We start from the raw sequence: 18,369 nt of genomic DNA, 5'->3' as shown, positions 1-18,369 counted from the left end.
TACTCGAGTATAAGCCGAGTTTTTCAGCACATTTTTTGTGCTGAAAAACCCCAACTCGGCTTATACTCGAGTCAATAGTCTGTATTATGGCAATTTGCATTGCCATAATACAGACTGGGGCTGTGGGGGCTGCAGAGAGATGTTACTTACCTTTCCTGCAGCTCCTGTCAGCTCTCTCCTCCTCCGCCGGTCCGGTCAGCTCTTCTGTCAGCTCACAGTATAAATCTCGCGAGAGCTGCGGCTCTCGCGAGATTTACACTGGGAGCTGACCGAGGTGCTGAACGGACCGGCGGAAGGGGGAGAGAGCTGACAGGAGCTGCAGGAAAGGTAAATAACATCTCTCTGCAGCCCCCACAGCCCCCTCCTACACAGTGCCCATCCACTGGACCACCAGGGAAGGAGAGCCCCCCTCCCTGGCCAGCTAGCAAGCAGGGAGGGGGGACGAAAAATGTATATATATATTAATAATAATAAAAAAATAAAAAAATTAATAAAATAATAATAATAATAAAATAAAAAATAATAATAAAATAAAAAAATAATAATAATAAAAAAATTTTATGAAACAAAAAAAATATTAAAATAATAATAAAAAAATAAAAATGCCCACCTCCCACTCTGCATTACACACACACATACACACACACTGCACTCATACACACACTGCATTCTCATACACACACTGCATTCTCATACACACACACTGCATTCTCATACACACACACTGCATTCTCATACACACACACTGCATTCTCATACACACACACTGCATTCATTATATACACACACTGTAAATAAATATTCAATTAATATAATTTTTTTAGGATCTAATTTTATTTAGAAATTTACCAGCAGCTGCTGCATTTCCCACCCTAGTCTTATACTCGAGTCAATACGTTTTCCCAGTTTTTTGGGGTAAAATTAGGGGCCTCGGCTTATATTCGGGTCGGCTTATACTCGAGTATATACGGTAACTGGATTTATTTAAAAATCGAACAAAAAAGGGATCTAAGTGTGTGAGCGTTCCAAAAAACTCAAAGCATACTCCAGCAACAAAGAGATGAATAATATCAATCACAGAAATTCAGTATCTCTAAATATTCTAAACAATAAAAAATTAATGTATATGAGAAACCATGTAACTAGAAACGATGTAACTAGACACAGACAGCAGCTCGATCAATTAGACTGTATTGAGCAATAAAAAACGTAACTCCAAATCACCTTAAAGTGTTACACAGTATCGTTATACATGTAACTAGGGATGGAATAAAACACAAATCTCGACTAGGCTGTAAGTATAATAATGCATAACATATAATTGTAATTGGCTATAGAATTACACAGTGTCATCAGACATAAAATAATAAAAGCAAACTCATAAAATATAAAATATGCATAAATTATATATATATTCCAAAGAGATTTTCAAGATAGTGTGATAAGTATCAGTATAACCCCAGTGATGGGCCACTTCATTGGAGTAATCACAAGTCTAGAGTTAGAGGATCACTAAATCATCAGTAGTTCTATGTGAAAAAATAAATAAAATAAATGCAATCATCAATTGGGGGGATATAGAACTCGGAAACCCACCCGGCTAATGAGGCAAGGCTAAGGGTGCTCTAAGAAAACTCCCAAGTCAGAAAAAACTCTGGGAGCAACCCAGCAACTTACCCTGTCCGCCACGCCAAACGCCAGGTAGAGGAGCACGCCGATCAACCCACCCGATGATGAGTAGTCTGTCAGCTTCGGCAGGTAGTATTTTCAATCTTTTCAATAAATACCGGTCGCAATCTGTAACTAGTAACTACCCGGTAGCCCGGTAGTGGCTACAATTTAACATCCATTAAATTAAAAATCGATAATTTATAGATCCTAGATTTCACAATTTATCAACTCCAGAAGAGTGAAATATTCAACTACCTCAGAATAAAGAGTTATCTGGAGGACTACTTGAGTACAGAAAAGTCACCAAAGATAGAAATTCTTTAAAAATCACAATTTAAGGGTATAGTGGCTGACTTTATAAAGCTGTGAACCAATGAAGCAGACCCACTCCTTCGACCCGTAATAAAAAAAAGGGGAACATGATCTAAATATTGGAATCGAAAAGGGTGATTGGACTGATTCCCTAAGATGGGTTAACAAGAAAGTTAATTGTTTAAATCTAACCATAACCCACTTTAAACATTTAAATAGGTGGTACTTGGTTTCCAGTAGACTCTCAAAGATTTATCCTAGTTACCCAGACATATGCTGGAGATGCCAAGTCCAAAAAGGGGTAATTTTTCCATATCTGGTGGGATATGGAATATGATTTTGGAATATGATTTATGTTAAAATTAAAAAAAACTACTCAAAAAACCCTTTCAATTTGATCCCAAGTTGTTCCTACTTCATATAAATTTATATAAAATCTTTGGCTTAGACTCGTTTATTGTTATCCATCTTCTGACTGCCGCTAAACTACTTGTATCCAGAAATTGGAAGACGGTTATAGCCCCGTGCTGGCTAACAGTTAGGGAGCAGTTAGTTTTTCAGATCAAAATGGAGATTGGTATAGATAGACTAAATCAAGAGGAACTTGAGCAGTGGATTAAACGAATAATGATGATATAATGATTATGATGATATAATGGTTGTAACCATCCTCGTAAGATATTTTAGCTATCTGACATCTAACTTGTTTTTTATTCTTTATCAGCATATTAAGCCTTGACCCTTTCTATCACCCCTTGATCCATACCGCAGGGACATGTTTAATGTTGTTTGTTAAGTGTTGTGCCTTATTTTTTTTCCCTCTCTTCGCTTATTAAGAGATGACCTTTAGAGGCACATAATGTAATGTATGTTTGTTATAAAAATAAAGAAAAAAGATTAAATGAAAAATAAATAAAATCAACATTAAAATATTAACATATTTTTAAAAATATTAAATAATAAAAAGAAAAAAATATATAATAAAATATTTACAAAAATGTGAGGGGTGTACTCACTTTTGTGATATACTATATTCTTTCTATAAATAAAATGCATGTGTCATTTGTCATTTAGTTAACTAGTCCCATAGCAGGAATGAACCTCCAAAGTACCATACATAACACAAATGACAAGTTCTAAAATGGTTTGACTACTTACAATGGGGGGGGGGGGGGGTGGGGGACACCAAGACACTACTGGCTTAGAGTACCCTTAGGTTACAGGCAGGCAGATACTCACGAATGCAGATAGGCACACATACACTCAGTTAAAGGCAGACAGTCACATACACAGTTGAAGTCACACACAGTTGCAGTCACACATACAGGCACCTACAAAGGCACAGCTACAGCCACACATATAGTTACAGTCACACACAGGCAGACAGTCACACACACTTACAGTCACACACAGGCAGGCAGTCACACACACACACACACACACAGGCAGACAGTCACGCACACCCACTTGCCTCTTTTCATTATTGGCTATAAGGCAGTGCAGCTGTAGCCTAGTTGTTGGGGAAGCAGGGACTTCCTTTTTCCCAACTGATGTGCAGAATATTTAATTAAAGTTTTGTTTTATATTTAATATTTAGATAAGAATTTTGATTTTTTTTCTTTGATCGTGCCTTTTTAAAACCCGATTCTTTATTGGGCATATCTTAAAATAAAATAATGCTGATATAATATTAAACCTAAAGTAATTTGCACCAAGTCACTCTAGATTGAGAAGTTATAGATAATTCTACCTCAAGATGCCCCAGAGTTTTACTTCCTTTGTATAAAAAAAGATAATATCAACACTCACCTTGTTCCATGAAGCTAATGGCTTTTTTTCTAATGTCTTCCTTGATTTGTTTTGTTGCTGTTAAATATTGAAGAACATATATATTTGGTGCAAAGTTAATCATGTTTTGCTCTCCACAACCATATGGCATCTGGATCAAAGACTCAAGACCATCTATGGAAGGTCCAAGTACATCTCCTGTTGCAATATAAAAAAGAATATTCTGTGATTTTGTATTTTTGCATCAATGACCCTGATTTAAGAAACATTTAGTTGGATCGTAGTAATTGGTAATTGAATTTAAGTATTTTGTTTCATTTTACTTTTTTTTTTTTTAAAGGAGAATATCTCGTTTTGCTAATAATAAAAACACATTTTAGTTGGAGTAATCCTTTAATCAATATATGCAGTTATAAATATAAGCACATACTTAAAAACCTCTATTCAAGTAAGGATAAATCTGAAATTAAAAACGATTTGCTCATACCTATAACAGTGATGAATGCTTCTCTGCTATCTTGCACGACATCATTTGGAAAAGTGAATGAGAAATTCTTTGATACAATCTGGGAGGCTCTCGCAGCACCATCCAATTGAAAAACTGCTGCTTGGGAATAAAAGTGCTTCACTCCTTCAAGCTTTATAGGGAGAAAAAAGTACAGAGAAAATTAATCCTGAAAATAGTAAATAATGTTGAGTAGACATCAGAACCACGGATTTTAGATATCCAAACGAGCCAACATTTTTCAATTTTACTGTAATATAAAACCCTTTTAAAAGTGTAAGGCGTCAATTATGGCTTCTGGAGATCGCTGTGTTTAGTCTTAGGATTGTCAGTGTACAAGGTAACTGCTATCCCTCTGCATGATGCAGTGGCGGAACTAATATAGAGAGGGCCCTGGTGCTAGAAATTATTTTGGACCCCTCTCTAGCGCAAAAGTGGCCAAAAGGCAGATCCCCATATTCGTACAACTCCCACAATGCTTTGCCACTGAAGATCTACCATTTCACCATCCTTGCAGGGTTGTATGAAGTGTTTGAATGTTAGCATGTTTTTTGTATAGAGTATGTGTGTGCATGTAGGGGTATATTTGTATATACTGTTGCCATTGGAATGCAGTGGTGTACTTGTGTGTAGTGTTTGCGCTTGAATGCAGCGGTGTGTTTGTATATAGTGTTGGCTTTTAAATGCAGGTGTGCATTTGAGTGAAGTGTTGGTGTTTGATTGAAGGTGTGTTTGTATATAAATATAGTGTTTTAATACAGGGCTGTGTTTGCAGGTAATGTTGGCTTTGAAGTGTGGATGTACATTTGTGTGCAGTATTAGTGTTTGAGTGAAGGGGTGTGTCATACATTGACACATACAATCACATTCAGATACACACCTGACAAACAGATACACACACTGACACATACAATTATACTCAGATACACACCCTGACACAGACAACACACTGACACACAGATACACACCCTGACACACACAATCACACTCTAAAATACACCCTGAAACATACACATACCCTGACACATTCAATTACACTCGGATACATACCCTGACACATACACACACCCAGGGGCAGGCTGGGATTGGGGGAGGTGGCAGAGAGGCAGTTGCCCCCCAGGCCGCCTTAAACCCAGGGCCGCCTGCATCCAGCAAAAAAGGAAAAATTTTAATCAACTTACCTCTCTCCCTGCAGCAAGTGGAGTCGGTTGGCCTCTTCCTGATGATGTCAGGAGGAGGGGGCATGACTTCCACTGCTCTTCTCACAGAACCGCTGGGGAGTCTGGGAGAAGAGCAGAGGAAGTCACGCCCCCTCCTCCTGACATCATAATGAAAGGCCGACTTCACTTACTGCTGCTGCTGTACGCTGGTTGCTGGTTGCTGCTCTTGCTGGCTGCTGCCTACCCCTCCCTGGCCTAAGGCAAGACTTACGAGGGGGGGGATACACTTTATTTTTTTTATCCCCCTCCTCAGCCCCTATCCCCTTTCCTCAGCTCTGTCCACTTACTCAGCCCCTGTCCCCCCTCCTCAGCCCTGTCCCATTACTCAGCCCCAGTCTCCCCCTAAGACCCTGTCCCCTTGCTCAGCCCCCGCCCCCCTTGCTTAGCCCCTGACCCCCTTCCTCAGCCCCTGTCCCCTCTCCGCAGTCCTGTCTTCTCCTCAGCCTTGTCCCTTTCCTCAGCTCCTACCTCCTCCCTCAGTCCCCGAATCCCTTGCTCAGCCCCTGTCCCCTTGTTCAGCCCTTGTCCCTTTCCTCAGCCCCTGTTCTTTTCCTCAGCCCCTATTCCCTTCCTTAGCCCCTGACCCCCTTCCTCAGCCCCCTGCCCAACTTCCTGAGACCCTGTCCCTTTGTTCAGCCCCACACACATATATGCAGACATGCATACAGACACATATACATACAAATACAAATAGGCACATGTATTTGCATCCACACAGACACAAACACACATACTTTGGATATGTGTATGCACAACAGTTTAACTCTGAACACTATGTGTCAGCACTAGGGGAACCAAGGCACTATAAGCACTTCAATTGTACCTATAATAGGTTCTCTAGACATGGATTGAGAGATGATATAGATAGTAAGATAGATAGATAGATAGATAGATAGATTAATCTAGAAAGACAGACCGATCTTCATATTTTCCCCAAATCCTCCTATTTTGAAGGAGTCCTCCTTCAAAATTAATTTATCAGGCAATCCTAAATATTTACATATTGATAAAATAGGAGCAATTGCAGTACTTTTATATACAATTATTAGTGAAGGGCACTTAATAGAGCTGTCATCAGCAGCCCAGAACATGAGTTATACTTCTGGCAGCAACGTGCTTTATCTTAATATGTGCAGAGTGAAAAGCTGCATATGCAGACTCTGAGCGTCATCACTGCTTCAAATCAGTGAAGTGGTCATGGTGCCTAGAGTAAATCTTTAATACACATCAATAAACATTGATACATATACATATGATACATATAAAACACTTCACACATTTAACACTATTTTATTTTATTTTATACTCCCAGATCATACAACATACTTATACATATCGTTTACTAATGAATAATAAAAAAAAAAAAAATAATGGAGTTCCATACAAGATTTTTTTTTCCTTAAAAATAGTGCTTTTAGTCCTAGAGATAGGTATAACCAAAAGGAATGTGGAAATGGCAAAATACTGTTAACATATAACTTATATTAGTACTTTAAGATTACATATATGTCTGTAAAAAATCCTAACTCACTTTACAATAACCCATCCATAAGTACCATCTATTAGTAATAATCATTTACTTTGGGTGATGAACTCACCAGAAAGCTCTAACCAGAAAAATATAAGCAGGGAAAATTTGGAGAAGTCTCGTACAGCATTAAAGTTAAACTGTTCTCCTAAGAGAGAAAGTGGGTATACTTTTCAAGAAAAACACGATTCAAAAAGAATGATGCTGCAAGTAGTTGCGTCTATACTACTATGTAGCCTTTTATTAGAAGAAAGCTTTGCTTTCACCTGCACATTTAGCGAGAAATTAAAGAAGCAACCAAGTGGCATGGAGCTTGCCAGGAGTGCATGTATTTTACGAATATATCCTTTTTCTGTATAACCCCTCTATCTTGATACTTCTTCCCATCTAGTTTATCTTAAATTCCTTTCATCCATATTATTATTACTATTATTTATAAAGTGCCAAAAAGTTCCGTAGCCCTGTACAATGGGTGGACTGACAGACAAGTACTTGTAACCAGACAAGTTGGACACACAGGAACAGAAGGATTGAGGGCCCTGCTCAATGAGCTTACATGCTAGAGGGAGTGGGGTAATGTGACACTAAAGGTAAGGGTAGGGTAGAAAAGTTGGTTGCTAGGATAGTATTCATTAAGGGCTTAGTGTTTTGTTTTGATGACAGTTTCAAGAGAGGAATCAGGGTGCGGGGAGGGAAAACTGTTGATTGTTTAATTGATATGCTTTCCTAAAGAAGTAAGCTTTAAAATATTTTTTGAAGAAGTGGAGATTGGGTGAAAATATAACAGAGGGGGAAAGTGTTCCATAGGAAAGGTGTAGCCCTAGATAAGTCTTTAAGGTGAGCATCAGAGGTAGGAGTATGGCAGAGCGTAGGGGCCTATATGGGGCATAAGTTAGGATACGTAGGTTAGAGCAGCATTGCCTAGAGATTTAAATTGAGTCCTATATCTTACAGGAAGCTATATAATGCATTACATCCCATAAACCTATTGTTCCATTTCAGGTATCCCTTTTCACTTGACACTTTTTTGTTTTGCTTTCATAACCCCACTTCCCTTAATTTACCAAATTTTAGTAATTTCTTCCATGCCTTATGGTTAAAGGGAAACTCCAGTGCCAGAAAAACGATCCGTTTTTCTGGCACTGGAGGGTCCCTCTCCCTCCCACCCACCAATCCCCGATTACTGAAGGGGAGAAAACCCCTTCAGTGACTTACCTGGGACAGCGGCGATGTCCCTCGCCGCTGTCTCCTCCTCCGCGACGCTCCTCCTAGTGATTACGTCGGCCGGTGGGCGAGACTAATCTCGCTCACCGGCCGAGGAGACCTAATGCGCATGCGCGGAAATTCCGCGCATGCGCATTACGTCTCCCCATAGGAAAGCATTGAAAAATCATTTCAATGCTTTCCTATGGGGTTTTGAGCGACGCTGGAGGTCCTCACACAGCGTGAGGACGTCCAGCGACGCTCTAGCACAGGAAACCTGTGCTAGAACCCAGGAAGTGACCTCTAGCGGCTGTCTAATAGACAGCCACTAGAGGTGGAGTTAACCCTGCAATGTAAATATTGCAGTTTATGAAAAACTGCAATAATTACACTTGCAGGGTTAAGGGTAGTGGGAGTTGGCACCCAGACCACTCCAATGAGCAGAAGTGGTCTGGGTGCCTGGAGTGTCCCTTTAAGTGAGGTAACTGAGAACATTCTTGTCTGGGTAGTCAGGTTAGAAATGAGAGGTTATCAAGGTTTGCTTTGGGCTCAAGCTCCAGGTGTTTCTGGAATCTAGCAACACCACTACAAGTAACTATGTATAGTGTGTGGCAGATTTCGAGTATTCTCATTGAGCTATTATTATTACTAGTTACAAGCTGGTGTCATGCTAAAATGTGATGACACCATATATTCATAAAATACACAATGACATAGCCACAGTTAGAGTAGAGGTAATACTGTGCTAGTCTCAGTTTATGGTCTTTGATTCTTCTTTGATCTTTTCTAGATTCAGGGACTCAGGTGTTAATAATAAAAAAAACCAGCAGGCTTTTTTTTATACTCATGGCAATCAGTTGCAATGAAAACATGACATACTTTCAGCAAATACGTTTCCATGTGCCTATGCTCACAAACCCTAGCACACATTGTGGGAACTTGGTGAACAGCAGAGGAGTAAGTAAGGTAAATTTCTATGTTAGCATATTTAATAGCAGCTTCTGTCCAATCTAGTATTTCATTCCATTCTGAATACAGTTCATTATTATTGACAAAGACAATGGTACATCGATATTTATACAATGCTGGAGATAACTAAACTACTGACAAGCAATGCAGCTCTACTATTTCATATATATATATATATATATAACATTTTCCAATACAGTAGTAACCTTGCACTATTGGATGTCTGTGTTCTTTTCATTGAGGTATCCATTCAGAAAAATGTTGTGGTGGAACCCAGGGCAAACAGGGCATCACTGTTTTATGCACAGAGTAGAATTTATTGGTTGGTGTTTTATAGTCAGTTACTAAAATATGAACAATTCAAATTTAGTTCTGCTCATCATAGATTGAAATACAACATTTTGATCACTCCTAGCTCATTGGTGGTTGGGGATTTCTGTTCATAGGCTAGCTGACCCCCTGACATGTATGTCAATCTGTCAACATGAGAACAGCCTCATAGGAAACAGAGAATTATGGGATTATATATAGAACAACTGGGATTTAAAAACTGTATATGAGAAAATAATAATGCACTTGCTTCTTTGAAGTCTTAAATTGCCCAGTGTTCTGTATGAATGCTTCCTTCAGAGTAAGAAGTCTGGGAACTCTGTTCAATGTGCAGAAGTTGTAAAGGAAATACGTTTACGTGGGTTCTCACTGCACTAGAGCCCTCCTTAAATCTGTTATAAATTCAATATATAACTTTGTTAGCCCCACTATCCAATAATCCCAGTAATTTATTGTCACAGTACTGTATTGATATTTGGCATTACATGGCAATACATAAAAATAGATTTTTCCTCTTAAGGATGTAACTTACCTTGACAAATATTGTTTTGGTTACAGTATCAGAGTCTGCAGATGAAATAGCTTTCACTGTAATTGAGATCTGACCCAGTTGTTTTGGTCGTATTGGAAACAAGACCGTTTTTGATTCCTCACTTGAAATAACCTCACTTATTTGGCCAGCTACAGTACCAACATCATATTTTGGAATAATTACTTCAAATGAGTCGCTAGCTTCTACTATAACTTGAACCTGAAAAAATATGGAGCAAGAATATATATATATATATTACAAACTGAGGCAGCCATAATACCCTACCAACTTCTACATTAACACTTGTGTATAGGAGATATATGGAATTCAAATGTATACCACGTATATTAACCATATTCTTGGTTTTCATTCATAAAGGACATGAAAAACATTTTTTAAAACATTTTAAAAAATCTGCAATCTTAATTTATTATGATGTCCCCATATATCCCCACCTTCACAATCAACACACTAGTTGCTGTAACAATCACTAACTTATTCAAAAGTCTCCTATTTTCCCAGTGTAAGTAATGAGTAAGTGTGATACTGAGAAAAAAAAAAGCTTAAGTGATTAGCTATAGTTTTAAACAGTGAAACATTGTGAAACAGTGAAACATTTCAACAGTCCTGCCTGCAACAGGACCTGCCTCTACGGAAAGATTGGTGAGATTCACCCAAACATCATAGTGTGTACACACTGGGACTGTATATAAATTATTTTTATATTTTTTCATTTTTCCCATTTTTAGTTTTTTCACCTTTTTTTTTAACTTTTTTCATTTTTCTCAATTTTTTTATTTTTTTTATTTTTCCAAGAAATCTTCAAGATAGCAATCTGGGCTCTCAAACATATAAATGCAGTTAAACACTATTACTATTAAGTAAGTCGGACTTTGTAGGGGTTCATTTATATATGCATGGAGTATTGTTAATTGTCATAGGATATATCATCTTCAGAAAATGTATTGTTGTAGTATCTTCTCATTTTTTGCATATATCTAATCAAATATAATTAATTATTTATTAAATAGAGCAATTACTTAAATTATTGAGTGCGGTATCATATGTTGTTATATGTTTGTTTTGAGGTAAAAGGGCTACCTTGATACCTTGCACCGATACGGATAAAAGAGTGCCCGTACATATAATTATTGTTAAACATTTGACCAAACCAAAAAAATTATTATGAGGTTATGAGTGTTGAAAGGATCTTTAAGGCTACAAGATGTTTAAAAAAGCAAGCCTAATGGGAGTAAAACTTTCTTGGAAATGCACTGTGTGACGGGTTGTTTTTGCAAGCCACAAATTACAGTACTGTGTTTAATGCAACCATATACTTACAATGGTGGTTTATGCTTGTTACAATGTTTGCCTATTCAACCCATATGTAATAAACAAGAAATAGAAATGCACAGACATTTAGAAAAACGGCTGTTTACACTGTAGTGATAAGACTGCCTCCAGTGGATTCTTCCTGCAGTTTCATGGAGTTTGATGCATCTTGCTTTGCATGAGAACATCCAGCATCTGCTTAAAACCCACATACAAAGGAGGCAATGCCCCTCGATGGCCCAGAGCACACAAGTACTCCTATCAGTGTACTGCAAAATATACTCATAATATTATTGGGAATATGCATATATTTTGCCTCACACTGATTGGCTAATTTTAACATCTTTTTGGTTTGCTCTCTTAATTTGTTTCTCGGATTGGCATTCAGCCAAACCAAAGAAAAATCCAAAATTCATGTCTCCTGAAAAATGTTCTATCTTTGAAAAGCAAAATATTCTCGTTGTGCTGTGGTGAATGCAGAATGGTACAGAAAATACTGAACTGTTGCCTCTTCTCTTCTCTTCTCTTCTAATGTCCCTGTATCATATTTGATTTCCATCTGGGACAGACTTATACAAATGTCTGGAATGATGGGGGAAAGAGTGATATCAGCATCACTAGATTTCTCACCACCACCACTAAGACCAGACATTGGGGCACTACTTGCCTGAAGAGGTAGTTTTGTCAGAGTCTATACCGATGTTTAAACCGCAATTGGATAAATACTTGCAAAAACATGACATACAGGGATATAATTTCGAATTAGTGGGGTAATAGCTGCTTGATCCAAGGAGACATCTGACTGCTATTTTGGGTTCAAGAAGGAATTTTTTCCTAGTTTGTTGCAAAATTGGAAGCGCTTCAGACTAGGTTTTTTGCCTTCTTTTGGATCAACAGCAAAAACATATGTGAGGAAGGCTGAACTTGATGGACGCAAGTCTCTTTTCAGATATGTAACTACGTAGCTATGTAACTTGATTACTCTGCTGTACCTCTTCAGTAAAAAGGTGGCACTGATGACACCGGCAAAGTCTCTGCTGAGCTCTTTCTTAGTTGCTTCTTGGGGACTACAAGAAATTGGGAAACAAATCCACTGGTTTCACTGATGACTTGCTCTGAACACCATAGAACACAGAAGCTGTATGCTTAAACTAGAAGGCTGTAGTAGAAGGAGATGCAGTGCCAGTGGAAGAGACAGCAGAAGTTATTGCAGCATGAAAAGGATGAGAAAAATCTAATTGCCTCATGGGTGATAATTGGACGTAATGGACATTTTGCTAATCCCACTACCCTAAGGCTGAATACTACTAACAGTGTTGGTAGCAGTAGTGGTGGTTGTTTAGATGTTTAGACTCTTAAAGGCTATGGCACTACTGCCGATAGGGTATTGGAGAACACAACCTCTTCCCCTCGTCCCACCTTTCCTCAATTCCTATGGTAGCATTATACAAATATATTTGGGGCCAATACAAACTATTGTCAGAGAATTTGTTCATAAGCAGGACTATACATAAGGACACAAGGTCATGAATTTTGACTGTAAGGAAGGAGATTTAGTTTAAAGAAAAAGAAAGGGTAATTACAGTAAGAACAATAAGGATGTGGAATTCTCTGCTTGACGAGGTGGTTTTATCAGTCTATACAGATGTTTAAACAGCAATTGGATAAATAATTGCAAAAACATAATATACAGGGATACATTTTTAATTAGTGGGGTGATATCTTCTTGATCCAAGGGGATATCTGTCTTCCATTCCGTGGTCAAGTTTATTTTTTTTCCTAGTTTGTTACAAAATTGGACATCCTTGTTTTTCTGACAGCCTATATGTATGCTTAAAACAATACTAGTATTAAAAATAAAAAAAAATTAAAAAAATACCATGGTTTCACGTATTAGTTACAATTGTGAAATTGCCTCATATTTCTAGGCTTTCAATTAATTTTGGAAGTGTGTAGGACAAATATAACAATCAGTGAATTAAAGCTAAATATACACATTTTAACACTTTAAATTTAATAGTACTTGCAGAATTCAAAATCACCAAACAAACATATATATTTGTGAAAAGAAAAATCTTCATGGTGTTTACCTATTAGTAGTAACAGTTTCCATTTAACCATTTTAGCACCAACACAGTTCTAAAAATACTGGGTAAATGTAATCTTTTTTGTTATTCTTACAAACCTGTATATTTTCCAGTGTTAATTTTACAGATCATGGATGTCCCACTACTTAAAATACCCCTGATTTGTATTCTGCTACTACATCTACAGCAATATCCAAGGTATGTATATTTGCCAGATTTTAGGGCCATTTATAGCGTCACATTACAGATGTGTCCTATATTGAAATGCCTCTTTATTTGCTTCCCAGATATGATATTGCAGTAGTGACACTATATGTGTCACCATGCTCACCAGCATCACAGTTTGCTGCTATGTCTAACTCTCCTTTAACCCTCAAGATGACTGATCGCCCTGGTAGCCACTTACTGTAATGAAAGGCTTCCAGGGTAAGTCATTTCTGTGTTTGGCTCGGAGGTTTATTGGTCATGCAAGAGGCCAGTCAGTGACTAATGCTCAACTGCCTTATTATAAGGTAGTCCAGATGAAGCCAATTGACAGCGGATTCCAGTAAGCACTGCAGCAGCCGGGGATCAGCTGTCAATCTTGCCACATCATAAAATGTTGTTGCTGTGCTCCTATGATTGCTGTGTTACTGGACAGGATCAAAAATGAGTTCAGTAACAGCATAGACATGCTGTGATAACAACTTGTAAGAAAGTGCCAACGGGTACATGATGATCATAGGCATGGCACTAGTGAGGCATGCAGAAATGCCAACATTGCCATGATCACTGTGATCGGGATGATATTGGTCATTGAAAACCAATCTATATGTGGTACCGATGAGAAATTCCATAACCAACGGCTTTGTACCAAGTAAAGACTCATGAAAATGGGTTAAACAGTTCAACTTACAAAATGAACAAATATAAACATTAACAATTACCTGTAGGTTTTCTGGAAAATAGTTATAAACAGTAACTTCCAAAATGAATTGTTCACCTCTCGTAACTGTATGAGGGAGGTTTAATGAAATAAAGAAAGGCCGAGATACAGCTAACTGTAAAAAGAAACAAGAAAACATAAATTAAATAGACACAATTTGTAGGTAAATTGTGGTATGTCAACCTTACAGAAAGTAAAACTGAGAAAATGAGTACTTTTAACTGCAAAGAACATTTTATAAAACTGCTGCCCTCTTTATGATGTGGACACTCAATAGTACTGACTTGCAAACTTAATGCAAAGAGAAAACGTTGCATTCTTACCTGTTTTTGCTTTTGTCAGAATAAAGTTAAAAATAGCTGGGGTTTTCCAAGAATATAATGTACATGTGCTAATTTGTATGCAAGTATAGATATACACACCTACAATATTTTGTAGCAAAGTTTAGAAGTTTCACTGAGCTAAGAATGTAAATCTCAAGAGAATTGAGTTTGTCCCAAAATCTATTCACAAATTAAAAGATTAAGACATGGTATCTGCAAAACACTGACATTGCTTCATTGTCCCAAGGTACCTGAATTTTAATCATCCCTCAGTAAAGACTCAAAAAAGCTGCAATCACACCTTTGACTTTGTTTGAATAGCTATGCCTATCTGGGTTATTCACTTAAAGAACTACTAAATTTACCCAGATCAATTCATCTTAATGAAGTGGTTAGAATTCAGTGGTCCTGTCATTTTAATCATTCCATGTAAAATGTTGTTTAGTTAAAATAGCATTTACATGGATTGGTCTAATGCATCTTTAGCGCTTCTGCCACCATAGCTGAGTTAAACGCCACTATTCATCAGATGGTCTCATAGAGACCGTTTGATTGTCACAGTATGGCGTTTTGCCCCTCATGCGCACAAGTCTCCTAATGTTACCCTATGGTGAAACATTGGATTGTCTGAGATCATCATCATTATTGCTGATCTCAGCCTAGGAGGCAGAGTGACTGTGGCGAGACGGGTACAGCAAGGGAATAAAGGTAAGTAAAACTACCTTTCAAACTGTATGGAGAGCTGGCCACCTATAGATAAGGTAACACTACAGCATTAGGAATACAAGTTTGTAATCTTAACACTTTAGTGTTTCTTTAAGACTGGATTTTTTTTTTTTTAAATGACTGAAAGTCTTCCACCCTGCCACCACTCATGGGCAGCAGATGAGGGCCCAAATGATATTACTTAAGGGAAATGACTAGTGTTTCCACCAGCCCCCACCAATAGTTGGTGGGTGGTGGGTCTAAATGATCAAACAATAGTGAGTGGACATATATTTGGTCTGGATTTCAGCAATCGGCAGCCCCCAGCAATCAGTGGTTAGGTTGAAATATGGGCCACATTCAGGCCTGTTTTTGCCCTAAATGCAAAATCCGAACATTGTTAAATCACGTGAACAATGTCCAGATTTTGCAGTCTGTATTGCCCCATATATAGCAGGATTGTTTTGCCCCATTTTGTACAGAGTTATTTGTGATTTAGTAAATAACCCCTTATATAACCATGTACATGTCAGTTGTAATAAAAGGGGTAATTGTGTTATATTGATTTAAGTGAATTTAATTTGCTGCAGTGTCATTAATGTCACACTACAAGAATAGTCCTATAAAACCTTTGTTTAGATTATATTCAACCCCTGTTGTATTGTTTCACATGGGAAAAAACATCACTGACCTTTACTGGAGGTGTTTTGGAGATAAAGGCACATATATGGGCATGTGGTGCCAACAATAGATGCCTGGTCCAATTTGCATTCAAGACCATTTCTTATGCTGAGCAGAGATTATTCAATAAAGTTGCCCTCACTGCTAGAAGAGCCTTGGCTAGTTGCAAGATTTTGTTCTTTCATTAGAAGCACATTTACTCACATTATAAGACAACTACTTAATGGATAAGTTAACTGTCGAAGTCAGAAACTCCATGTCTAATTTCTAAAAGGTCCGGCATCCTGGTAGGTTTATTCAGGGTGATTAACTGTTATTTTTGGTCTTGTAACGTATTGCTCTACCAATCACCTTTTCTGTTTCTTTTCCCTCTTCCACCTTCCTCTCTTCTATCCTTTACTTTCTCTTAGGTATTTTCCTCTATCTTTACCTATACCTATTAGGGTATATAGCTCAGTTGTTCATATGTGTTTACATTTCTGCAGAAATCCTAAAAAAAAAAAAATATCATACCTTATTCTTTGGAAGGGTCTGTCCCTTATGTGTACCGTGTACTATTTTCTGCACTTATTTAAAGAATTGAGAAAAAAAGGCATGACATGGAATTTCCAGAGAACAGCAAAATAGGGACTATAAATGATATCATAGAATAAAGATATAGATTTGTATATGTTACATTAAATATGTATGTATATTATATATACGGTATATATACTATTTTTTTATATATATACATATACATATGTATATATATATATATATATATACATATATATACATATATATATATATATATATATATATATATACACATTATATATATGTATATATATATATATATATATATATATATACATTATATATATATGTATATATATATATATATATATATATATATATATATATATATATATATATATATAAAATAAAGAATCCAGCGCACTCGCTTATTAACTAAACAGTGATTTCAAATCTTAGAGATTGTAATAGTTTTCTTTATATATATATATATTTTTTTTTTTCTTTATATATTACAATAAAAATAATACCTCAACAGGCTCTTCTGTTAATCCTAGTCCAAGTCCATTAGATATCACAAAGGCACTGGCCACAAAAGTACTGTTTGTGTGAGGGGCTGTTACTTGAACATTTGTTGGAAAACTCGAACTGCAAAACAGTAAGGGCATTCTTAGATTTATGCATACAATACACATTAATTGGTTAACAATTAATTGAAAAGGCAAACAAATTAAAATGTTTTCTTAATTCTCTGCTGTTGTTAATTACCCATTACTTAGTTTTTGTGAATTTTGACAAACATCGCATTTTTGTGGAATGATTCATTCAAATTCACAGGGCTACTTTGGAGCATCTCTGCACTGATGCTGCAAGAGCTATTCACTTGATATAAAACAGCGGACCGCAATGAATTTTGCCTACCTCAAAGGCCAAAACAGGTATGTAATCTGAATAACATATGATAAGGATAGATTCTGGTTTGGAAGTAGGGGGTCCTAGAGACTAGGCAATAGATTCTAGTATCATAACTAAATTCATGCTTGACAGTTGAATTCTGTTTTTCCAATCCAAAACCTTACAATTGGCAAATCCAACATTAGGAGAGAGAAAATACTCCTATCAGTGTACTGCAAAATATACTCATAATATTATTGGGAATATGTATATATTTTGCCGCACACTGATTGGCTAAATTTAACATATTTTTGGTTTGCTCTCTTAATTTGTTTCTCGAGTTGGCATTCGGCCAAACCTAACAGAAATCTAAAATTCAGGTGTCTTGAAAAATGTTCCATCTTTGAAAAAGTTAAATATTCTCATTGTGCTGTGGTGAATGCAGAAAGGTACAGAAAATAATGAACTGTTTCTCTTCTCCTCTTCTAATTTCTCTGTATCATATTTGATTTCAATCTGGGACAGACTTATAGAAATGTCTGGAGTGATGGGGGAAAGAGTGATATCATCATCACTGGATTCCTCACCACCACCACTAAGACCAGACGTTGAGGCACTACTTGATTACTCTACTGTACCTCTTCAGTAAAAAGTGGCACTGATGACAATGACAAAGTCTCTGCTGAGCTTTTTCTTAGTTGCTTCTTGGGGACTACAAGAAATTGGGAAACAAGTCCACTGGTTTCACTGATCACTTGCTCTGAGCACCATAGAACACAAAAGCTGTATGCTTTAACTAGCTGTAGTAGAAGGAAATGCAGTGTCAGTGGAAGTGACAGCAGGAG

General features: G+C 37.1%; 1 protein-coding gene across 1 annotated transcript in view; it reads right to left on the bottom strand.

Annotated features, from left to right (window-relative positions):
- Positions 1 to 18,369, bottom strand: part of LOC134586248 (CD109 antigen-like) — a 115,508-nt gene that overhangs the window by 46,680 nt on the left and 50,459 nt on the right. The window contains exons 5-9 of the mRNA XM_063441740.1: positions 17,161 to 17,278; positions 14,404 to 14,517; positions 10,059 to 10,277; positions 4,259 to 4,409; positions 3,793 to 3,969 (exon numbers count right to left, since the gene is read on the bottom strand). Coding sequence (XP_063297810.1) covers positions 3,793 to 3,969; positions 4,259 to 4,409; positions 10,059 to 10,277; positions 14,404 to 14,517; positions 17,161 to 17,278 — 779 coding nt within the window. The remainder of the gene's footprint in view (positions 1 to 3,792; positions 3,970 to 4,258; positions 4,410 to 10,058; positions 10,278 to 14,403; positions 14,518 to 17,160; positions 17,279 to 18,369) is intronic.

The sequence above is a fragment of the Pelobates fuscus genome, chromosome 2, assembly GCF_036172605.1.
Source record: "Pelobates fuscus isolate aPelFus1 chromosome 2, aPelFus1.pri, whole genome shotgun sequence".
In the NCBI taxonomy this organism is placed as follows: Eukaryota; Metazoa; Chordata; class Amphibia; order Anura; family Pelobatidae; genus Pelobates; species Pelobates fuscus.
Note: the sequence above shows the minus strand (reverse complement) of the source record. Positions and strands in the feature narration are given on the sequence as shown.